The 25,213-nt window shown below is 43.8% G+C and overlaps 2 protein-coding genes across 3 annotated transcripts in view; one reads left to right on the plus strand and one right to left on the minus strand.

Annotated features, from left to right (window-relative positions):
- Window positions 1-2,093: 2,093 nt before the first annotated feature.
- aimp2 (aminoacyl tRNA synthetase complex interacting multifunctional protein 2) lies at window positions 2,094-9,097 on the plus strand. Of its 2 annotated transcripts, none has more exons than XM_036553014.1 (4): window positions 2,094-2,320; window positions 4,964-5,170; window positions 6,790-7,024; window positions 8,353-9,097. In XM_036553014.1, exons 1-4 carry the CDS (start codon window positions 2,201-2,203, stop codon window positions 8,739-8,741), a joined length of 951 nt encoding a protein of 316 aa, XP_036408907.1. In that variant the 5' UTR covers window positions 2,094-2,200; the 3' UTR covers window positions 8,742-9,097. The 2 variants fall into 2 exon arrangements, with proteins under 2 accessions (XP_036408907.1, XP_036408908.1); XM_036553015.1 differs by having other exon boundaries at window positions 2,094-2,215.
- A 5,115-nt stretch (window positions 9,098-14,212) lies between these two features.
- Window positions 14,213-25,213, minus strand: part of LOC118794341 (cytohesin-3-like) — a 38,159-nt gene continuing 27,158 nt past the window's right edge. The window contains exons 8-13 of the mRNA XM_036552576.1: window positions 24,885-25,033; window positions 24,263-24,374; window positions 19,628-19,704; window positions 19,275-19,346; window positions 18,510-18,664; window positions 14,213-14,870 (exon numbers count right to left, since the gene is read on the minus strand). Coding sequence (XP_036408469.1) covers window positions 14,798-14,870; window positions 18,510-18,664; window positions 19,275-19,346; window positions 19,628-19,704; window positions 24,263-24,374; window positions 24,885-25,033 — 638 coding nt within the window. The 3' untranslated portion in view covers window positions 14,213-14,797. The remainder of the gene's footprint in view (window positions 14,871-18,509; window positions 18,665-19,274; window positions 19,347-19,627; window positions 19,705-24,262; window positions 24,375-24,884; window positions 25,034-25,213) is intronic.

A 25,213-nucleotide genomic window follows, 5' to 3' on the forward strand; every position in this document is an offset into this window, starting at 1 on the left:
ATGAGCATTCTTTAAGGTGCCTTGCGGGCTACAGTATTGCTAACGCACTCTCCAAAAGAGGAATCCATTGAATAATACCATGACAGGTTGGACATCAGTCACTGCAATGATATTAATATGCCAGCAGCTTCCCATTACCTACATATAAAGGTACAATTTATTATTTGGAAAATTGCTGCAAATAGGCTACTGGAAATTGTTGGCTATAAAGTTGGAGCTCAGGGACAGATTTGCCTGCGGTCAAAGACATTGGTGTGGGTAGGCTCTGTTTAGGGTGGGATTTGAGGTCATCATCCTGTCCTCTCTCATCCTCTTCTCTCTCCTTTTCTTCATCGTGCTCATCCTCTTCTCTGGGCTTCCAGTCTTACAGAAAGATGGCAGGCATAATCAAATGCACACAGAGCACAACCCCACCTCCAGACTAGACTTGTGGCTTTAGCAACATAATATTCCAGTTTTTCCCCAGCTGCCCCTGGGTTTTCTGGGATTTTGAATCCATCTGTCCAGCCCTTTATGATGATTCACTGTAACAAATACATTTTGATTGGTTGATACAAAAATTAATTCAAATCACAGTCCTTGTTCCCACCCTGCACAGCCTCTCCACAGCTCTGTGACACAATTGGTCAATCCAAGCCAGGCCCCTCATATAGGGAACCAATCGTGCCCTTGCCTTGACCCTCTAAGGTGTGGTCCTGTATATTGCTCTGTGGTGAACATCTGGGTCTTATGCATTAGTGCAGGGGAGTAAGCTTGTCTGATGGGTGACACAGATAGAGATACAGAGAACTGGAAATGTGTACCAATCATGTAAACCCAGGGTTATTTTGTTCCACTAGTACTCAGACCAAGATAAAACAATTGCACAGATTATGAAACCAATCCAAGACCCAACTATCATTGAATTAGCCAGCAGAAAATGCAAGATATCTCCCTAGTTACACGTATAACATAAATATGATTAAGCTCTTTAAGTTCTGACAACATGCTAAGAGAATTACAGCCACACTGTGCCTGGTGAATACTCCACCCAGCATCGCTCAGGACCTTGGTCTCTACATTCATACACTGGGCGTTAGGTACATTAGGCTATATGTAGGTGTAGGGATGCAAAAGAACCAATTACCTTAAGAGAGGAATAAACAAGCTCGCTCTACCTCACCTCTTCTTCTTAGTTTAAATAAACTGAATTGAATTTTAATTGAATCACATGTGAAAACATGAAGATATGTCAAGTAGCCAATCAGCGTGAGCATTTCAGTATGGTTGGCTACTTCTACGGTTCATGAAGCGCTTTGGCATTGAAACATTGTGTTCTATTGCCCTCTAGTGGACATTTATATGACTTCTTCAGAAGTCTCGGTGGGTGGGGCTGAATTGCTTCTCAAAAATGACATTACTGAGTACATACCATGTTGCCTACACATGATATTTTTTTTACTATTTGTAAATAATGATTAGGACTGATTTGTATGGATGACTGTGCGAATAATGGAGAAGACAGATAACCTGCTACAGAGAAGTGCTATGTTGAGCTGCTTTCTGGTCAGAATTGTGAGTGCTGAAAATATGCAAAGCTAGAAACCTCACAGGATTTTTGAAAGGGGTCATCAGGACACCAGTCTGAACACCAGTATTCTTTGGAGACTCGGCCTCCAGGTAAGAATTAGTTATTTCCCCACTACGTTAGTAAATTACTTATTTGCCTGAAACATCATTTAGGGACAGATTTATACTTATTACACGTTATCTACAACAAAGCTTAATATTTACCGAAGTAATCTGGGTTAGGCACCTTGCTCAAAGGTAAAGTGGCACGGTCCTTCAGTGGATTCAAATTAGCAATGTTCTGGTCATTAGACCAATTGCCTAAATGCTACTCCGCAGTGCTACGCGGATTACTGAACATTGCAGCTACAGAACTATTACTGAAGACTGGAGGGAGCAGACAGAAGGTGCCGACTGTATAGAAGTGGATTATAAATTGATCAGACACAATAAAACATTAGCGCTCCATATCTTTCAACCATATGCCATCTTTGCTTGACCTACTACAATCCGGATGTGACGTTTCAGGAGATTGCCTTCTTCCTCTGGTGGTACGTACGCATACGGGTGGCTCGTGGGTCCGTGGCGAGGGTGGATTTTAAAGGAATTCTGTTTTTGTGTTGTTTTGCTGTCGAAGTAGTCATCCGAAGTCATGCCCATGTACCAGGTAAAGCCGATCAGTGGTGACATAAAGATTGATTTGCCAACCTGCATGTACAAGTTACCGAATATCCACGCGCAGAACAGCGGCTGCGGAGAGCATGCGCACCAGGTAATTTCCATCCGGCCGTTGGGATGGCTAGAAATGCCAGTGGCACAAAGCCAGATAGCTTGCCAATGTGCAAATGATCCAAAATCAACTTTGCTAGGAAACTATACCAGAAATGAATAATCATCTTGACAGACACAGAACTAGACATTACGTTTCAAAAATGATTCCCACTAAGGCTACCGGACGAGTTTCCAGTACTAGGTAAAAATGTGAATCCACTAACTAGCATGTTAGGTAGCTGGCCAGCTAACTAGCTTTCGTTAGGAAATGTCTCGTTTGTCGTTGACTGCTACGAGTGTCAGTTGTCAGTCGATTCAGTGTAATAGGGCAACTGACTTAGCTAGGTTTACTGGCTAGTTGGTCTAGGTTGTCACCCATCTGGGGATCTGGGTTGGATGATGCAATCGTGGCTGTGATTTTTCTTGTCTTCACGTCAGTGGCGCAACATAATACGATTATTATTATTAATAATTATTATTAATTATTATTACTAATACGAATTGCCACTTCTGCACTTCTGAACAGAGCAAAAATGCAAAAAAAGTGTTCTTTGGCCAGCACATTGTCTGACGAGGGCTGACAAGTTTAGGTTAGATAGTTGTTCTGAATTATTGTTGTTGTTATAGATTTGTTGACCAGTCGCTCATACTCAGGAACATTAAAAAACCTTAACATTTCTGTGTAGTATTCCTTTATGTATCTGGATATTTGCTGATGTGATTTGGGGATAATCAGAGGCACAGTGACAGTGGGCGGGTCAAGCCTTCAATCCTCTGGTTATAACGTATGTTCCAGCAGATAGATGCTCAGACCATCAGAGGGGTGTTCCCTAATATATGCAAAGGGAAGTGGTGTGGTGTGCTGGTAAGAAGCAGGAGAAGCATAATGAAAAGGTTGCTGGTTCAGTTCCCTGCTAGGGCACTGCTGTTGTGCCCTTGGACAAGGTACCTAACCCACAATTGCCCCAGTAAATACCCAGCTGTAAATGGATCAAATTGTAACCTACATTTATGTAAGTCACTCATAAGTCATGTAAACCTGATCCTCCCTTTGCAGCCTAAATATCCACGTCCCCATGCAGGATTAAAACATCAACCTTTCCGTATGGCGGATTAACTGACAAGTTGATCAATTTAAGGGCAGTTAATGCATAGGAAAATGGCAGGCAACAAGAAAAACTAGTTTGCAAGTGAAGAGTGCTTATCAGTGCATGTGTGAAAGCATGCACACGGGCATTACCCTTAAAGGTAATTCTTTCTTGCACATTACACATTAAATGAGGCATGTGAGGAATGTGACTCTCTGAATTAAAAATATTTAACCTATCCTACAGGTGGCTGATGAGGAAAGTGTAGTCCATGCAATTAATATTTTTACTGTTTTTATCACAATGAAAATTAAGACTTGCCATATAAAACCCAACACTTCAGTTTCTGTACAGCTGATGTTTTTAAAGATTCTTTTCCATCATTAGAATTAAGGCAGCTGTAAGCCTACCACACCTGACAATCCTAACAGTACCATATCTGCCATGTGTCTACAGTGCTACTCAAGACCTAATCTACTCACCCATAATCCAGTATGGCGTATCTGGGCCTAAGAGCAGTGGGAGGCTCTGGCTGTGGATGGATCTGTCCTAAATGGTCTTGTCCATATCTGACCTGTCCAGGAATGTGGCATCGTAAAGCCTAACCCTAACCCTTACTGACCTTTCACCCCATCCTTAACCCTAAATCTAACTCTAATAAATGAAAGCAACAGGAGTGGTGACTGGAGATTTATCTACAGTGTGTCACAGGCTTCCCTGTTAGGCCTTGGGCCTTAGTCGTGCTGACATTGTAGAGGCTAGCCACAGGGACGCCACATCCATGGGCAGGATTGCCTGGTCCAGGCTGCTTTTTAGGATAGGTGACTCTCATAATTCCATCTATTATGGTAGATGAAATTCACAGACTATCAAGATATGCCTGTGTAATTCCAAAGGGAATTTGGACCAAGTTTGTGGGTGTCAGCTCTTTTTGTAGATCACTGGGTTTAATCTGTTTGAACTGTTCTCTCAGCAGTGTTCATTCAGATGGTAGAGTTTGTGAAGATCCCATTAAATGGGACTGAAAATTGGCACTCCTGTGTAATACATTTCAGTTCATTAAAACATCTTTCCAAACAGATTTCCTAGTGCTTTATGTTCCTTAGACATGAATAAGTTCTTAGGTATGTAGCAAAACAATTCCAGTCCCTCCCCTGGTGCCAGTGGCTCTGTGCATTCCAGTGGAAATAATACTTGTCAAATGGGCAACTGTGATTCCTAATCAGCTGACCTGGCTCTCTACACCATTGCCTTCTGATGTATTTGTATGCTGATTGTTTGCCAGATTATGATTTTTATGAATACATTTCGTTGTTTTGTGCATAATAAGATTAATTTCTTCTTGTAAATTCACTGGCACTACATTGTGTGCCTCTTTGGAGGGTGTTTGTATTGAAATAGTGAGAACAGCAGGGTTTGGTTTTGCTTAAGTCCGTTGTTTGAAGAGTAGGTGTAGGGGATTTTGGTTTTTCTCAGTTGCTGGTCTTTATGTCAGCCCCTTCCTCTGTGTCCCTCTCTCACTGCCCTTTTCCCCTTCCCCTGTCTCCCTCTCCAAGAATGGAGAGGTGGACCCAGCGATCAGGGCGCTGGAAGCCCGCCAAGATGAGATCATGCGGCGCCTCTACGAGCTGAAGGCAGCCGTGGACGGACTGGCCAAAACAGTCACCACCCCCGACGCAGACCTGGATGCCACCACCATCCCCCAGGGTGGCGCCATCTCCATGCTCACCAGCACGGCTGATCTGGACACGCTGCTGGGCAAGGTGAGCCAGGGAGACAAAGCCAGGGGGTTGCAGGCTTGAATTCCAGTTGGAGCACTGGGAGACTGTCCTACTTTCATGTCAGACCTCAACCTGCAAGTTGCACAGATTAGCCACATCATTTAGACTGGCAGATTTACTGGCCAAAATGAGTTGTTGTATTAGTTTGGCAATGGAAATATGTTTGTGCACTGTTTGTGAAATGTGTTTGTTTATTTAGATTTAGCTAGCTGCTAGCTGCAAAATTTGCTAGGCAGGGTTATCCCAAGTTGATCCTACTATATTAGAAACAGTGTTGCAGACTGCATTGTCTGTAGGGCTGTACCCGACTTAGAATTTTGTCAGTCGAATCGGATCTGGCTGTTCAATATGAAGATTCGACTATTTGTTCCTCTTTTTTTCACATTTTTTTCATCCTGGCAATCAGAAAATCCATTGGCATGGGTTTCAGTTATGATTTCGACCACATTAACATAGTCAAATGCAATAGACTCATCATGGGAACATATTTTTGAGCATTTAACCCTTTCGCGCGTACTGTCACACCGGTGTGATTAGCTGTTTAGCGTGTATGCTAAAACCGGTGCGATTAGAAAACTGGATCAGAAAAATTCTAGCTAATTTTAGCTTTGAGGAAACAGCCATTTAACATTTAAAAATATAGTAAATGCTAACCGAAAACTATGAAAAGCTTAATAATGCCAATGAAAACATAACAAACCATGTAACGTAACACGCGTGCTACATAGCATAAAAAATAAGTTACGTGCGAAAGGGTTAAATTAGCCTTGTAAATAGACTTATTGCCTGCATTATATGTATAGTAAATCTGCCCAGATAATTGCAGAATGGCTGCCTAGCTATGCAACTTACCCGTTTCAAGTGGTTTGCCATGTTCAATGTTGTTGAATGACAAGCAAATTCTTGCATACAGCGTTTGCATTTAACTTTGTTAGGGTTGTCCTTCAAATGTTCAAAATGCCGCCAAACTTAAGACTTCTTCTGAGACATGGTTATAGCTAGCCTAGTTTACCAACCATTCCACCTCAGGTTTCAGCTTCTTTCATCAGTTAACCACCAACGCATGTTGTCACGTGGATTTTTTTTTTTTAGCAAGCACGCCAGCTAGCCCTGCTAGAATATAAAAATATATTTATGATTCCCCTTATTTATAATTCCTCATTGAAATGATATCCCTTTGCATTTTTGTAAGCTTCTATCTGTTTTATCCTGTTATTGTAATGCACACTGACTGACCAAAAAAAAAAATACTGCTCGACTTGAAGAATCTCAGTCGACTGACGGGTCTCCGACAGATGATTTGACTCATCGACTTTCAGGGGGCAGCCCTAATTATCTGTGATGCATGATTTATATACAGATAAGAAACAGAATTCAGAATTCTTTAAGAATTTTTAAGAATCTTTAAGAATTCTTTAAGTGTTAATATTGAAAATAGTTTTGGCAGTTGGATTTCACATACTGGGCACAGTATTCCCCAAATATAAGTAAGGACACGTGTCTAAAAACCAGGCACTGTCATTTGTTGGCCTCTTGCATTATGCACCAATCAGATGAGGGGGGTGGTTCTTGACAGGGCTTTTTTGGGTTTTTTGTAACAGGACCCGGGGGCCCTGAGGGACATCGTGATCAACGCCCACCCTGCCAGGCCTCCCCTGTCCTTGCTGGTCCTGCACAGCCTGCTGTGCCAGCGCTACCGGGTGCTGTCCACCGTCCACGTCCACTCATCCATCTCAGCCGTGCCCCCGCCGCTGCTGACCTGCCTGGGCCCGCGGGACGCCCACAGCTATACCCGCCAGCGCTTCCAGCTGGGCTTCACCCTCATATGGAAAGACGGTAAGGAAGAGGGGGTCCATCAGGGATATCTGATGGTATTTCTGATAAAATGCGAAAATGTTTTTCTTATGACAGATACAAACTTTGCTGTAGGTGGTGGTCATCAGTGTTTCGCTGTAGAAACAATGTTGACGTGTGTAATTCTGCTATGAACCAGTGGAGTCGGCCAAGGTTGCGATGAGGTTTAGTGAGCATACTTGTTACTTGTTTCCATTTAACGTGCACACAATTTTTTTGGATGTGCACTGACCTGAAGGGTCCATCTGCTGAAAGGCTACAGTGTTGCATCTTGAGATTGAGTCACCTGGCATTTTTTTCCCCATTTTTCATTTTCTCCCCAATTTGGAATGCCCAATTCCCCGAATTCTGGGATGCCCAATGTGTCATCATCGATGTTCGGTCCCATTGCACAACCCCCACTGTCAATCCGGGAGAGCGTGGACAAGCACAAGCCCTCCTCCGAGACACATGATGTCAGCCGCTGCCTCTTTTCGCACTGCAGTCCAGAAGCTAAGCTAGCACAGAGATGACTCGGAGGAGGACTTTTCGTATGCAGCTTTGGCACGTGGACCACAGACGCTCCATCGACCAGCAAGGGTCGCTGTTGCTAATGGGACCGAAGCCCCTGCCAACGTACCCACCCCTACCCCGGCGGAACGAAGCCAGTGTGTTCCGCATGTGACCTCCCGGTCACTGTCGGCTAGTGACACGGTCGGGTTCGAGCCCAGGCCGTAGCGTTCAGTCTACACTCAGAACGAGTGCTTTACCGACTGAACCGAGTCACCTGGCTGTTGCCTCTTAAGTGCCTTTTAAAAATCGACAGATTCACTGTGATGCAAGCATGATTGGAACTGTTTGATATTCGGTGATAAAGTATGGCAGGCACGGTCAGTTTAAAGCCCTGGATTTATTTTTTATTTTGGGAAAACCTAGGAGACTTAATCAGCAATGTAAAATTATCACCCCAAGGATACCCTGGTCTTTATGGCAACATGAGATGGCTGCCTGTTGTTCTGTTTCTCACCGTTTCTCTCTCCATCCCTCCTTCCTCAGTCTCTCTATCTCTCTTTCCATCACTCCTCACTTTCTTTCGTTTTTTCTTTCCTTCTGCCCTCTCTCCATCTCCTCTGTTCTTTTTCTCACCTCTGTGTCACTCAGTCTCCATCTTTACCCCTTTCCTTCTCTACCAGCTCTTTCTCTAAATCTCTTGCTTGGTCACTGTCTCCCTTCCACCCTGCATCTCTCACTATCCCTCCTCTCTTCCTCACTGTTGTCCTCTTGGTCTCACCTGTTGCTCGCTCACCGTCTCGCTCGCTGTCTCCCTCCAGTGCCGAAGACGCAGATGAAGTTCAGCGTGCAGAGTATGTGTCCCATCGAGGGCGAGGGCAACATCGCCCGCTTCCTTTACCGGCTGCTGGCAGCAGAGCCCCGGGACCCGGCCGCCGCCACGCTGGCGGACAGCTGGGTGGACACGGCGTTCTTCCAGATGGCCGAGGGCGGGAGCAAGGAGCGGGCTGCCGTCCTCCGGGCGCTCAACGGGACGCTGGGGCGGAGTCCCTGGCTGGCAGGGGCGGAGCTCTCCCTCGCCGACATCGTGTGCGCCTGCTGTGTGCTCCAATCTGGCTCTGCCTCCTCTGCCCCGCCCAACGTCCAGAAGTGGCTGAAGTCGTGCGAGAACCTGGGCCACTTCAGCCGCGCCTACGCCCTCCTGCAGTGACCCCACCCACTACTGATAGTCTGTCCACTACACCACGCCCACACGGGAGGACTTGAATACGTTACATGGTGATGTTAGGTAATGATTTTTTAAAAAAAAAAAAAGTCATATGTAGTAAACACCTAACTCCTTCCCACCTCATGCCTCTATAACCTCATAATATCTGGTGTGTGTGTGTGTGTGTGTGTGCGTGCGTGTTGCGTTTTATTGAGAAACAGACTAGCTCTCGAGCATATGAAGTGTTGTATTATGGACTAGCAAAGGGACCTGCTGCTTCATGGGCAGTATGTGATGTATGACTTCGTAGCAGTTTCTTTGTTTTGTTTTCTTAAAATCTATTAAAATTTTCACCTTGACTCAAACATGCAGTATCATCATTACTTTGGACTGTAAATTGCATGTAAAGAGTTCACTTGCACATTTACTTACTCTTTACATATGTGAAGAGGTGTATGGCATGAGAAAACTTTGCTTTTTTGTTTTCGGCACATCGTATTCAGGAGGCCCAGCATATCAGGCCGTCCTCATGTTATAAGGATCAGTGAATCAGCACAGCAGTTGATCCAATAAACCAAAGCCCAGTTTGCCCAGTAAACAGGATGATTAGCTATTGAGATCATTTTAAGCTCAGCGAACCGGCACAGGCTTTGCGTAGCATTGATTTAAAAAAAAAAAAAAAAAAAAAAAAAAAAAAGAATGAGAGTAAGCTCTCTATGAGAACAGACCAGTTTCAGGAGTGGGCTGCTGGGTTCCTCCCAGTAGCATAGCGCTCCCTGTTGCTGGGAGGTATAGATACCTGTGTTAGAGCATTGACCCTACTGCCCTCTTTATTTTTAACAACAATGAAATGTTTGCATTGGTCTCAATTTATGAATATTTGCTTTGCTATGTGTGGTTTCTTTAGGTATGATAAGCTGCTTCAAAGTGTCATACAGTGAATTGTTACAAATCACTAAAAACGCAGGGCTCCTCGAGATGCTCTGAAGAGCAGTAGGTAAAATGGGAAAGTGAAGCTTTACCGAGTGGCATATTCACACAGGGTTACGTTTAACAAGGTGATTAAAAGGTCACTGAATACCTTGGGGAGTCCTATGTGACCAGGACTTCACTCAAGGGCCCAACGGGGCCAACAAAGTCTGCACTGTGTCACAAATCCACCCCTCGCAACACCCCCTGGTATCATAGGGATGTTTGAATTCTGGGTTGTGTCATATTAACATCTAGTTTTAACAGCGGTGGAGTAATTTTAGACCACATCAAAAAGAAAGATTATTACAATGATGCTGAATTGTCAGAAAATCTATTGCAGTAGCACAGCTGTGCAGTATTTTGGTAAAAACAGGAATATAGTATTGCCTGCCTCCCTCCAATAACAGTATGTGTGGGGGGGTTCAGGTGTCTGTGCCTGGTATAACCTTTCCAGGGTCACCCCTGGGGTCAGACGTCAGCTTCAGCTCTGATGGAAGATCGCCAGTGTACCTCTGGAATTGGGGGTCAAGTTTCATCTGGTTCAGATGGTGTAGCAGAACTGAACCACAACAGCCATTGAGGTGGCAAGACAACCACTTTGCATGCAAGAAGCAGACAAACAAGGGAAACATTTTGACAGCCATTAAACAAAATGCAACCATTGCACAGGTCAGTAAGTAACACTGTTGTACAGCACAGTTTCTCCCAGGGCAGTTTATGTAGCTTTTTGTTTATTATCCAGTTAAACTGCAGGATATGTACTGAAGCAATACAGGTTAAGTGATTTGCTGAAGTGCACAACAGCAGCACCAAAATAGGATTTGAACCTGTCTGTTATTATGGGTTCAGACTCAAAGTTAAATTTTAGCTACAGACTGCTTGTTGTAGGAATAGTGGTCGCGGTGAGGCATCCGGCAAGAATGCAGAGATGTTCCTTCCCAATGCAGTATTTATTGAGCAGAGAATTTGAGTTGCTTACATTCAATGAATGTGGTTCCATAAGAAAACTAAGGAGATAACAATATAAGATAATATAACAGCAAATCAAAGGCTGTACACATTACGTTACATTCCTGGTTTTAACAATTATACTTATTAAAGGTACTACACAGGACATACTTGAATTAAGGCATAATGCAATGCGGTTTCCATGTGCACTCGTAAAGGAATAATAGATTACGCCTAACTTGGATGCATATCTCACAGTCTCACCACTAGTAAAGCCACAGCGAAACAGAGGTAAATCTAACATTCTACCGTGGCGTTCCCCTTTCGCAGAAACGTGTTTAACTCGGTCACGGTATAACATAAACACATAACGCTAACCAGTGTACATCAACATTTGCCTAATATAATAACGGTAAGATCCTGTTATTCAGTACAAATTAGTTGTGCTAACATACAAAAGAATAGCACGCTAAAATGCGTAGCCACTACAGCAGGGGTGTCCAAACCTCTCCTGGAGGGCCACTTGTCCTGCATGTTTCTCTCCCTGCTCCAACACAGCTGATTCAAATGATCAGTTTGTTATTCAGCAGCTTCAGGAGTTCATAACGAGTTGATCATTTGAATCAGCTGTGTTGGAGCAGGGAGAGATCTAAAACATGCAGGACAAGTGGCCCTCCAGGAGAGGTTTGGACACCCCTGCACTAGAGCATTCGGATTACCTTTTCTGCTAATTAACGGGACTATTTACAACTTCTCGTGCTTATTGTTGCACGCACACAGTTCTCTAACACAGTTACAGTCCGACGACAGTACTGCGAAACTCATCCCTCATAATTTCGGAGAACCAAGCGAAACCGGCTAAGAAAGGGAGACGATGGCTGCAGTTGAGTGGAATTCTATGGAGAAGCGAAATCCGTGCTGTTGATTGGCTGTGAAATACGTCCGTGAGAGAAGGTTTAAGAGGCGGGATGATTAAGATTGTGGAGCGCTGCGGACAAAACTGACAGTCCTTCATCACACTGTCACCTTACGGTTATGAGCCCTATTCCTCACCCCTTATGGCACTCTGCTATAAAAGACTTGTCACAAATAACAAAATAAAACCAGCATCTCATGTCATGTGAAAAAGGCTGTTCCGCTCACAAGACAGTGATTCGGACACAGTCGTTTCTATATTGTACTTTCCGACATTCATACGTATTACTTTCACGCTACTGTTAAAAATACATTTCAGTCTCTTAAATGCATTCACCGAAAATGCAGTGCGTTTTTCCATCAGCAGGTGTCAGTACCACTTTCCTGGAGCACCTTGTTAAGGGACTGGTGTATTTTTATTTAACCCCCGTGACTTAACCTAACTTTCTCACTGTGCGAGTTTTATTGCTCACTTCAGGCAAGCGTAGTCAGACTCAAACGCAGAATCAGATTTTTTTGTTCTTTTTACATGGAGCCGTGGATAAGAGGCTGCAGGCGTACTGTAACTAAGCTTCACACCTTCAACAAGGGCTACTGTGTTCTGGACGTTTTTCGTCCAGCAGTTCTTTCAAGGTTGGATCGCTTGAAGAGGCAGGTGAACTGAATTCATGCATCCGGATGTAGCGACATTACCAGGAAAGTGTGGTAAACACTGTGAACAGATTTATTGCGTTCCTGTTCTTGGAAAGGACACAGGCCTCGCAGGCGATTCGAATAGACCCGTGTTTCCCAACCCTGCTCCTGGAGGCACACTGTCCTGCATATCTTCTATGGATCCTTCCTGCTTGACTAAATCAGGTGTGCTCAGCTAATCAAAAGTGCCACTGATGAGTTCAGTCAGGTAGGTAGAGCAGGGATAGATAGAAGATATGCAGGACGGTGTGCCTTCAGGAGCAGGGTTGGGAAACGCTGGAATAGACGACCCCTAAAACGCTTCAAAGAAAGTGGATCTTACAGTAATCTGTCACGGAACGTTTCAGCGTTTTCTCATTCTGTGCAATTAAGTTCGACTGTCAAACAGTACGCTGTTTATGATGCAGCATAAATAAAAAATATGAGAATTAATGTGCGGATCGCCAAAAGTACCTACCCACCGCGACGAAATTCCCAGCATAAATTTTGCATGATGCAAATACTTTATTGGAACATTTATCATTGTGAATAAATATATATGGCATAATATATACAGTACTATTAATCTCGCTGAAGTCTTTGCGAAGTTTGTTATAAGCACCTATAATCTTGTATTATTTATGTATTACTTTTATGTGGCTCTAGGGTTCTATTTTTGTCATAACTTGTTCTGATTAACACACACACACATACATATGAAGATGTGTGTGTGTGTGTGTGTGTGTGAGTATGTGTGTGTTTATAAATGACGTTACGATAATGATGAATGTGTAGGCTACGTCTTTCACTTTGAGTGAGTCTGTAAGAGATGATGCAACCCTGTAAGACTACATATAAAGCGTGTTAATTTATATCGGCATTTCATGTTTGACTAATCTAACCACGATAAAGAAAGACAACCCAACACTCCTTTACTTGTAAACAAACACCTGGCTTTAATTTGTCATTATGTAAAGTTTATACACTTATAGAAGAAAGCTTTACATATTAATTCATCATTTGGTATTTCAGAGAAGCCACCATTACACACATAGTTCAAACATCATTAGAAAAGTTTAATTACTGCCACACAAGGCATTTCAAGATAAGAGTAAGCCCTGGGTCAGGGCTTTTATTTTATTTTACAATTGCATGTAAAACTACTGGCTTTATCTTCATCAATCCCTATCACACGACATCATTTGGGTATCACATTAAAGACCCTCGAACCCCACCTACCGAATGACGTTACCAACAGAATCTTGAACTGAACTGAACTTGAACTGTGTTGTTGCACAAAATAGCCGCTAGGTTTTGTATGCAATAAAATGTACAAACATCAAGAAAATACAACTTATATACATTATATACACATAATTTAACTACATTTAACAGTAACAAACATAATGTTGCAATTGCACAAGGAAAATAAATATTAAGATGCAATTGGCTTTTATAATTTCAATGGATTCCCAAAGCACAGTCTGTGGCAGCAAGCAAGCCACCTTCCTTACATGTTACAGCAACAATGCAAACACATATGAATCACGGTAGCCTAATACGTAGGGTGCAGCCTCTTGCACTAGAATCCTTAAAGAAAAGCTTAAAACGACTGTTTGGTATCCCCACCCTTCCCTGAGAGAAGACAAAGGGCTTTACATATGATTTTCCATGTTTCATACAAGACATGAGATCAGCCCAGCTGATTTGAGAGCTATTAAGTGTATAGATCATCCTTAACTTCATTTTAAAGGCTAGCTGTAGTATCCGCAGAAGTAGCGCAAAACGTAATCAATTAGAAGTTATACCTGTCGATAACACATCTCATTTGCCAAAGTTCGCCTGCTACAAGTATTTTCTGACGGCTGCAATCGTTGTGTTGTGTGCACCGCAAGCACGTTTGGGACGGGTCCATAAGTTGGCCTGCAAGGCTACCGAATGGATTCCTACGCTGGTAGTGCTAATATTTCAACACACTTTTTCCAAAGGTGATTTGGACATTCACTGTATGGAATCACTGCTATCATGTGCACACTAGGACTGGAGCCACAACCAAACTGCTCGTTCTTTTCTGACCGCGACATCTCTACTTCAACGTTTCACGGCTCTTGAACTCTTCTACAGAGCCGTCATTATTTTTACAATAGTCTGCTTTCTCTTATATGTTGTATAACATGAACGGTGCTTGGTTTAACGCGCGCCCCCGCGTATGTCTGTGGAGCGAGAGGGAGAAATAAACGGGGTTATTTTCTAACGCATATAGCTGCGTTTATCCAGGTGTGCTATTCAAGTAACCTAACTGAGAGAACGCCAGGACTGTAAATGCATGGGGAAAACACCGATGACGGTTCGTGCAGGGAGACTATTGTACGGAAAGAATATGCTACACACACCGCGCGGTCTCGGTCCTCTGATCATCTCACGTCTTGTGTTTGTGTTTGGTCCTGTATATCTCATAACGCCCATGAACTCGGGATTGTCTGCGAGAATTCCTTCGAAAATCGACTGGATTGCTGCCGGGGTGGCCAGTCTACTCCGCCCAGCCGGCTCCTTCACTTCTTGTTCGCTATCCGTCGTTTCCTGGTGGCCAGCATGTCGTAGAAGGGATCCCTGCTGATGCTGGCTCTGGAAAAGCGAATTAGAGACGAATTAAATAAATAATACTCAGGGAGAAAACTCGAGCATCTTTGATGTGGAAATGCAGGCGCACTCATGCAAACCCCTGCCTTAACTAGATCAAAAAACGAGGAAAGTTTGTTCTGTGACCCAGTTTGGTTTCCATGGTTTCTGACGATCCTCATCAGCCCCAGGTTTTTCTTGTGAGTTTCTCAGGAATTTCTCCTCCATCACTCCTGGTGTTAGTGTATTTCCCCCCGTGATTCCACTGTTGTAGAGACCTATGTGAGACTGTAAGAGTCTCTAATAATTAACATTTAAACTGGTTGATGTGATACATCTCGTTGTGGATAAAACGCCTGCGAACAAAGGCTCCAATCCTGAGAATCTGGTAACGCAAGAGTGGGAAGTTACGTGGATGGATGCTTTTAGCGCTCGCACAAAGCTTTCGCTCTAACCCTCTACAGTTCCGTTAATATTCTGTCCTTCAAAGACAATTTCTGAAAGAAGTGGAGCATTTTCCAGAACGCCAACAAATCGGCACCTATACACAGGCATAAAATGGAAAAAGGATCCGTTTTGTTTGTCATAATTCATAAAATACGTTGTAAGTGCCAAATGTTAATGCTTTCAAAACTTTATTACACCTTGTCCCCGTCCACCTCAAAACATATACACACGCGCGCGCACGCACACATCTAGCATACATGAATAATTTGCGAGTCTTCTGATATCAATAGCACGCACAGAAGCTGGCTGTAATGAGCCAGGATAGATTAGAGGGTAAGGCAGTCGTGCTGTAGTCTAAGAGCCGAGTCTCCCGCCGGAGCTGGCTGCGATTCCACACCCCCTGGGGAGATATAAGCGAGTGACTAATCCCCTCGATTTCCCGGTGAAAACTGAGAGAAAACAGCCAGCGCTGAGAGACTAGCAGCAGGCATGACTCGGGGACACGCCCGCTGCGAGCGATTTAAGGAGGGTGGGGGATTGGTCGCTGCATAGTCAAACACCGCCGCTGCGCTTCAACCCCACCCGTCCCCGTTCTGACATACAACAGCTCAGTGTGTACCGTATTCTGAGGTAAATTTCATTTTCACACCAGCAGGAAGCTGTCATCACGTCTTTGAATATTGGGGCGTACTGCCCCCACGCTCAACCCGATAAGAGACAAGCGACTTCAGTAAAAAAAAAAAAAGCCCCGGCGACCGTCATATTTCTTGGAAGATCCACTCCTGAAGGACAGCTGGTTAACCTAAATTTTACCCTTAATAATGCAAAAATTCAAAGCAAGTCTTAAATGTCAAATAAACTCGCTCCCCGGCTTCATTTGAATCTCGAAATGCCGTGCCATTCAAATCGAGTTTTTACTGTCAGAAATTTATAACTTTCAAGAACAATTTGACTACAGTTTAACTCGCTCGTGAGACGGTTAAACTGTTAACACCAGTCTTGTTAGCACTAGTCTTGCTTGAACATATATAGACTTATATGTGCATGCACATGCACACGCACACAGACAGACAGACACACACACAGGCACGCGCGCGCACACACACACACACACACACACACACATCTCCTCAGGTAAAACCAAGGAAAAGTGTCTAGTTGGACCAACTCAGCATTTATGAATAACTATTAAGGCTACTGAAGACATGCCTGACACATCTAATTGAAATCTTTCCCTGGGGGTGCATTTTCAGATACCTATCAACTGTTTCCAGGCAGCTTAAAAGGGATTTCAAGATCCTTTTACATAAACATATTAAACAATAATTGTAAGGCAAACTACAGTTCATTTTTAGGAGAATAGCCCCAGGTATACTTTAAATGGTTTATGTAAACCACTTGCATAGTACAATTCCTACAGAATACACAGCACTTCTGGAGTGGTAATTGGCCTCTCACCACCCATGTGTGCTCTATATAATATAATTAAGAGTGCAATATGGTATAAAGGGAGCCCCCAGCACTTCAAACCCCCTTTAAGGAGTAATAATATATAACATCCTCTGAAACACACAATGCGCTGCTGTTTCCAGAGCTGTGTGCCGCTTTGATCAAAGAAGAAAGAGAAGCTGAACTAACCTGAATTTTATCCCCTGCCTGACACTAAGCCTCAGTCTCACACAACACTGAGACACTCCTGAGATTCCACTGCTCTGCAAACACACATATACACACATGCACACACACATACATAAACATACACATGCACATATTTACATGCATGAAAACACACATATATTTGCATGCATGCATGCAAAGAGATGCACATACACATATTCGCACAGAGGCAAACACACACACGCACGCACATACAGTATGTTCACACACAAGTATATACAGATGTGCAAACACACATATAGGTACACACACACACACACATTTTTGTCTTGACTGTGTGCTGCTGCTTTCTTGGCCAGATCTCCCTTGGAAGAAATGTTTATCTCAATGGGACTTACCTGGTTAAATAAAGGTTAAATAAGAATAAAAAATAAAAAACACACACATTCACTTCACACACACACACACACACCTAGCTGGTATGCCTTTCCAACACTCCCACCCTGAGTCTCTCTCTTTACGCATATGCGCACGACACACTGAGCAGAAGGCAAAGCAGCATGGGAGGCCTTAGAGCCTCGTCCAGTCGCCCCGGGAGACGCAGCCAGGCCGGTGGGAGAGCTCCCGAGAGCGAATTCAGAGAGGAACTCCAGATCACAAAAACAGGGCCTGAAAAGGGGGCCTTCTTCCTGTCTCATCAAGAGTCCTGACTGAGGGCACGTTCAGCAGGCTGTTAAGTAACTACAACCTAGACCAAGCTCCAGAACAAAGGACAAAGGACAAAGAAAATTAAGACCAAAGATGCAGGGCGCGGCAAATCCTTTCACATAGTCTTTTGTTTTTTTTTTTATGTAATCAGCAGTACTGCGTCCTCTGAATAACCACTGTAACCCCACCAGGACCTAGAGAGGGTACGTCCTCACTGCCTTATCACACCAGCGGTATGAGTGGGGCCCTTTCCCTAACAGTCTGTAGGGAAACCGGGGGGGGAGACAAGACACTGGAGGGGGGGGGGGTCATGCTGTGCAACGCTGTTAAAAACTAGCTAAAAAAAAGCTAAAAACTAATGACTGCTGCGGATGGGGCTTGTAACACTCAGCCTCTTGTCCAGATGGTCTGACTTGGTGTCCCAATACAAGATTCGCTTGTGATATCTGAGTTCCCTGTCCTGCCAGCTAATGTTGCTATAATAACATTTCATTACACTGGGCATCCGCTGGTGAGGGCAGCATGCCAAAACGTTTGAATCTTTCACCTTGTCTTTCATGCAAAAACGTTGGATCTTTCATGAATGTAGGCATTGAAATGGTTTGGATCTGCTTAAAAGAGAATGCCACCTATTTATATACAAAATTCGCTGGGATTTTCAATTATGACATAATCCTTGTTACAAAAGCCCTGGCAGTCACTATCATTTGCATAGGTAGGGCATTGCAATGGAAAAGGAATCATCCTGATCCAGGGCCAGTTAGCTTGTGCCAGCCTGGTTCTGATGCTACAGTGTAAAAGGGAGATTTCTCATTCAGGGTCACATAGATATGCGATAGGTGAGGCATACAGTTCGGCGGTCCGGCCCCTTACTTGATGGACTTGATCCACTCCTCCTTTTCCTCCGGCGTGGGGGCGGATATCCGATAGACCACGTGGTTCCCTTCCACCACCCTGCCGTCCGCCTCCGTCTTGCAGGCCTTGATGACCTGGCCCTTGTGACTGGGGTTATACAGCTCAAAGCAGTTCTAGAGGGGAGGCAGATTCAGAGTATGGGTTAGCACAGCGGCACACAGCAGACACATGCAGAGTTTGAGAGAGACTATACAGTCCTCCCTCACCTCTGCTTAAGGCACGGCTCTTTAAGCTTTAACTCTGATCTGTTTTTCTCCTTCAGTTTATGCTTAATTTTATTCCCTATGGATTGGAGCTTCCCCCAAACATTACTATTATGAGTACTACACAACTAAAAATAAAAAACAAGTATGTGCATCAGATTGTTTTTAAACTGCATTAAATTTTTTTGCATTTCCCTTTTGGAAAAGGCACTGAAATAAATAACAAACATTATAATATTACATTATTGGCATTTATCAGATGCTCTTACCCAGAGTGACGTACATCAGTTACAATGCAAGGCAATTTGGGGTTAAGTACCTTGCCCACTTAACCTACCTTAACCACTATGCTACACTGCCACCCCAAACAACAACAACACTACTACTAAAATGATAGCAATAATGACGATGACGAAGATGGCGTTTTGTTTCGGGAATAAACGGAGACTCAGTTCTAAGGCATGTGTTGATACTAAAGCCTCAGTGAAGGCAGGTGTAAGGGCTGTGACTGGTCTATTACAGGCTTCCTGGGCTCCTCCACCTCCCTGATGCTCAGGTTCTCCAGAGGGATGATGCCACGTGGCTCCTTATCCTGGGGGGGGGTGTAGCAAACACAGGGAGAGCACTCCTTACTGAGGGGCTTTCAGGCACCATACAGGCTCTAACCGGTGCACACACCAATACACACACAGTAAGGTATGAATATGCACCCATAACCACACACATGGCAACACACATGAACATCAACTTATGTATGTGCACACATAACCACACACACACACACACACACACACACACACATCTTCATTTCAAACACCCCCCCCCCCCCCCCCAATAAAAGTGCTTAGGTCAAAATTAAAAAGGAAACCGTACTGTTGTGTACTCAAAGTAATACAGGCAGTTGTCGGTCAAAATGAACCACCGCCGTTTCCAGGTTTTCACTCTTCCTCCTGCAGGAAGAGAAAAGGGGGCGTTAGTGACGACAGTCACCCGCACGGACGGAAGAGGAGAACAAAAGGGCTCAGACAGAGGGACAGGAAGGGGGCCTCCACAGCACCCGAGACTTGCGTCCGCGACAACTAATCTGAACGCCCGGGGAGCTTTTAGCGGATTCGTCTCTGACGAGGCTTCATTTGTCTGAAAGGGTTCGGAGCTGCAGCCTGGTGCCTTAATTACCCAGAAAGCCACTGAATGCCGCAGGAGATTGAGCGAACTCCTGCAGAGGCAGTCCAGACGGGCCAATATTAAAAATCGTCATTAAGCATCGTTAAAGCGAATTAATACACGGAGAGCCGAGGCATGCTGGGTATAGGCCTCCCTGCTGAGAATGCAATGTCTGCAGGGTGGAAATCGACAAGCAATGCAGCAGACACGTTAAACCAGGTCAGCCAACATATAATAGTGAGAAGGTTGTATGTATCAATAGCAGTGGGTGGTGCGGAAGACACCATTGGTTATAATGCAACTTTATGTATGGATTTTTTTCACCTGTTGGTATGAAAACACTGTTAAAGCCAATTCTCAAAAATCCCCAAACCCATTTTTTAAAGATGTAGGGACAGGATAAGCAAAAGTGGCCATCTTTTATTGTGTTACAGAAGCGCTTTTTTCATTACACTTACATGTACATATATATGTAATATACATGCACGCGCACACACACCTCTCGACTGTCATTACTGCTGTATATTTTGTAGGGTTTATTCTTAGCAACTTGAAACTGTGGCAGGGTGACCTGGTGGTTCTGGGTCAGGAACTGTAACCATGGGAGACACTATTGTTTTTCCCCTGGAGCAAGGTGCTCTCCCTGAATCTCCTCCATAAACATCCAGCTGTATAAAGGGTCATGCTGTGCGAGTCACCCTGAAAAAGGACGTCTGCCAGGCAAATGAGGGATGATATCAATTTTTTTAAAAGTCGCACTTTACTAATCATCCAGAGAGGAACACTTGATGATGCACGCCTTCTCTGTGCTTAAAACGAAAGGGAGCTTTTTGTATACACAGTGGACCTGACTGCAGTTCAGAGACGTTACATTTAGCAGCAGGAATGCACAGGTCTTGGCCAGTAAGAGTGAGAAGAGAAGGGTCCAGACTAAATGTGCCAGCAGACTGCTGACCTTTGACCCTCTCCAACACGAACAGTACGGGGTAACAGGCCTAGTACAGCTGTTAGTTCAATTTATACCAAAGAACTGCCAAAAACACTAAACTTCAGGGATGGAGGGGTGGGGCTATGTCATAGTGCAGAAAGCCAAGCATAGAGGAGATAGATGAGAGGTCACAGGTCATCATAGACTATAGGCCATAAGGAACGCAAGAAGGCTCATTTAACAAACTCACTGAGCACAAGCCTTAACAAAGAAGCACTGCATATGAAAACAAAAAAAATCACATGGAGATAATGTAAGGGCATGGAGAGAGAGACCCTGGGTCGCAGTCCAGACACAACAAAAACAAACAGCATAATTATGATATCCCCAAAAGGAACACCTGTGTAAACATGCCTGCCATCCTACAAAGAAAGATGTACAACATAACAACATAGTCATGACATTAAATCAAGGGCAAATGTGTTGCCCAGTTCAGGTTGCTGTAGGGTATTTTCTGCCTCAGACAGAGGTGGTACCACAAGATTCGCATCTCACAGAACAAAGTGTCAAAAGTAACACTCAGCACATGTTTTAAGCCTTCAAGATTTTCTCAACAGGGAGTGCCAAGCTGCACTGTCAACACTTCTCTGTGGTTTACACTAAGCTAAAGCTAAAGCTGTTAGCTGCAGTAACGGGCCACATCAAAACCCCCCTTTTTGGAGGGATATGCTGTCACCCCATGTGCCGCTGATGATGGAACGCAATAAGGTTGCCTGTGTTGTGCAATTGCCCTCCCGCACCGAGAAACAACGGAGATTAATATCTGGGCGTCCGTTTCCTTTGACGGAGGGGATGGTAGGGAGTGACATCATGTCACAGCTCACTCAACAGAGTCTACAGCCATGGCAACGGGTCGCCATGACGACACAAAACGAGGTCCAGCCCTGGTGCTTGAAGCTGAACGTCACCGCCTATTTATTCCCGTTACAAAGCGCTCTCCCTCAGTACGCCAGTTTGGATCCTGGTCCACGAATGCAGCATGGCTTTGCTGGTGTTTCTCTAATTCTCTTCACAGGTTTTGCCTCAGCCTTGAGCGTTTCCTTTTTGTTTTATCCTCTGCCAGCTTCAAAGTGTTGTCCATATTTGATGCAGTAGTGCTTTTCTGTTCACAGTATACGTGTTTGAGTAAGGGGGAGGGACACTGTGTCTGGTCTGCAGTATGAACCAAAGTAACATGACCACAAACATCCCTTCAGCAGTCAGCACCTCCCTCCATATGCACCCACACACAAACAAACACAGCATTCCCACCACAAACTCACCTGGGTACACTGTGACCTGTCAATATGTTCCTAATTTTTAGGGGTGATTTCCTGTCTGCAGGAAAGGATTCTAATCTAGGTCACATTTACTGAGATGGGACCAGCACAGGCCAATCGGTTAATGTGCTAAATTTCCAGTGGAATCCCATCGATGTTCTATGGAGCCTAACGATTGCACTGCTGGGCCCTATCTATGTCACTGTGACACAGGCACCAGAACAAGAATGAAAAAGGAAAAGCAGCAGGAAACAGGGGCACACTTTATAATAGCAACCCGTTTATTCTGTTGAAAAACACTTCACACATGTTACTACTTATCAATTTATATACCAGAATGTAATTACAATATGGTTTGTGTTTATAAAGAGTCAGTCAGTAGGTAGTCAATAAAGTGCTAACCGCTTGGTATTACTGTGAAAGAAAATGTACCCCTTATATGTAGATGTGTTGTTTGGGTTATATCTCTAATAGTTATATCCAGTGTGCAAAATACCCGGTGGCAATCGGGGGTCCCCCCTACCCATACCTCCCAACATGTAGGTTTCAAAATACAGGAGGTTTTTTTCGGTCAGGGGCAGGGTGTGGGAGGGGGTTGTTGTGGATGGTAAATAAATATTTGTATGTAGTGTGTGGATTGTGTGTGTAGGTTGTGTTTTATAGATCTGGCAACTTGGCTAACGTCAGACAAACATACAAAACTTATGGATGCGTGTAAGATGATTATTCATAATCAAGTAAGATGATTATTCATAATCAAGTTTGCCATGCAAATTACAGGAGTTTCCCAAGAGATTTATTTTGTCTTTATTTTTCACACAAAGCCATGCCTCCAGCCCTATGCTGGAGACATTGCAGAATTTGCTGTGATTTCAAAACCAGATTACTCGACAATGCTTTGTCGCAAAGAGAAACAACTAGTGTCATCAGAAAGGGTAAGTTGCTGCTGTTTATTCTGATATGCGGTACGTTATGAAGCGATAGGGATTTTGTGATTTATTCAATCGAGAAGCAAGAGTGTGAAAATGTGTGAAGAAAGTAGTAAAGATATTACTTTGCAGAAGTTTGATCTGTCTTCATAATGTGTTTACTTCAGTATGCACAAATATGTGACTAGCATCCTTACAAAGCTCGGGTTCCGCTCTTTCTTGTGAGTGTTCCATATCTATGCAATGACGAGTTCATGAATAATTCAAACAAGAGTAATAGGTGTGGAGATGGACGCAGAGCTGTATGCAGATTGTAACTATGATTAAATCTGATGTAAATTCAAAATTATTTTTCTCGCCAACACTTCGTCGCATAGGCAAGCAACTAGCATCATTTACATTTACATTTATTCATTTAGCAGATGCTTTTATCCAAAGCAACATACAAAAGCGACGTTAGCGATGAATACTTTGTGAGCAATTCAACCGAGAAGAAGGGATGTGAATTTTGAATGCAGGCCGCGTCTGTCGGGCTTTACTACAGGACATTTTTAGTGACAATTGCAAGTGACAAATAATTTTTTAAAGATTTTCCAAAAACCCCCCAAAATTTTGCTGTTGAGGCTTTCAGGGGGTCTCAGGTGTCAATCAAGGGGTCTCCAACCCCCAAGACCCCCCTGTATTTCGCACCCTGGTTATATCTCTAATATTTGCATTTGAAAGCAATTTAATCATTTCTTGAATAAACTTGAAAACAAACACGCATAATGAAAAGTCACTTTACTTCCTGCTTTTGATCTGTCACAGACAAATTAGTCACACTTAATTGATAAATCGTGATTAGTAAGTTATTACTATACAATATTAGGTAATACAGTTAAATACATATAGTACCATAACTATTGTAACTAATAGCAATTCATATAAGCCAATTCTTGACAAATGCATATACTAGGGACTGCTGTAACATTATGTATACATTATCCAAAGTATGCAGATGACAGGAGTAAATAAATTAAGTGAGAAATGGTGCATATTGTGCCAATCACCAAGCAAAAAAGATGAAGTGTGCAACTATTCAGAATGCAATTACAAAGAATTGTATGTGTTGAACCGGTTTTTAAAACAGGAAGTAAGGTTGTCAAATCCCTCTGGCCTTTGTACTCACCCAGCTTCAGCAGCCACCCTTCTCTATCTGGGTTGAAGAACGTGTGCGTCAGGTCGTTCCCATCATCCTCTGGGATTTTGAAAGGTTCATTTTTGATACTTTCATATAAGTTCTGTCCGAAAACAAAAGAAAGAGGGACAGGGGACGCTAAGGGATGGGGGATGGTTATCTGTGTATATTTGTACAATGTCCCTCAAATAAGTTACACCCTCCTACATCCTCATATATGCATAAATGTTCCTCCAACTTTATGGTGTACTACAGTTGACAGGAACTGTTGTGAATGTGTGAATGCTGGTGCCAGTTTCCTTGGTTCAGGCATATGGTGAGGAGCCAAAGACAGATACACTGATGCCCCATCTTAACCTTTTCACCAGCTAAAGTGTCACACCAATCGGCTGGGAGGCATTTTGCTGATCACCCCTCTATGCTTGTACCCAGGAGGTTGCAGGCTCTAAAACCAGGCTGGGGAGGACAATTTGGTTGTAGCAAATACAAATAATTAACCTGGTGGGCTTCAGTAATGACCAATTATGAGTCACCCTGGGTGAACGAGTTTGCTGAGTATATATGTAATGTCATGCGCTTTGTGAGGAGTGTTCCCCGGGGGTGTGGCTCGTACTCGCAGCAGCTCCTCGGGGAGGTCTCCGCCCCCGTTGATGCCACGGTTCATGGAGATGAAGCGTTCCACCGCTGGCTTGTCCCGCACGTTGGGGTTGTGCAAGCTGGTGTTCAGCATGATGATGGCGAAGGAGAGGACGTAGCAGGTGTCTGCAGGGGGCAGAGATGGGAACAAGTCAACACGCCAACGCCACAACCACACTTCACACAGGAACACGCAAACACACTAATGTCACATTCCATGGGCTGCGCTTTCAACAGGAATATGTGAATGGCAATCTCCATGATCTGACTTCATACAGAAAGCTCTATAAAGTAATTAAACACAAA

The sequence above is a fragment of the Megalops cyprinoides genome, chromosome 19 (genome assembly GCF_013368585.1).
Source record: "Megalops cyprinoides isolate fMegCyp1 chromosome 19, fMegCyp1.pri, whole genome shotgun sequence".
NCBI lineage: Eukaryota > Metazoa > Chordata > Actinopteri > Elopiformes > Megalopidae > Megalops > Megalops cyprinoides.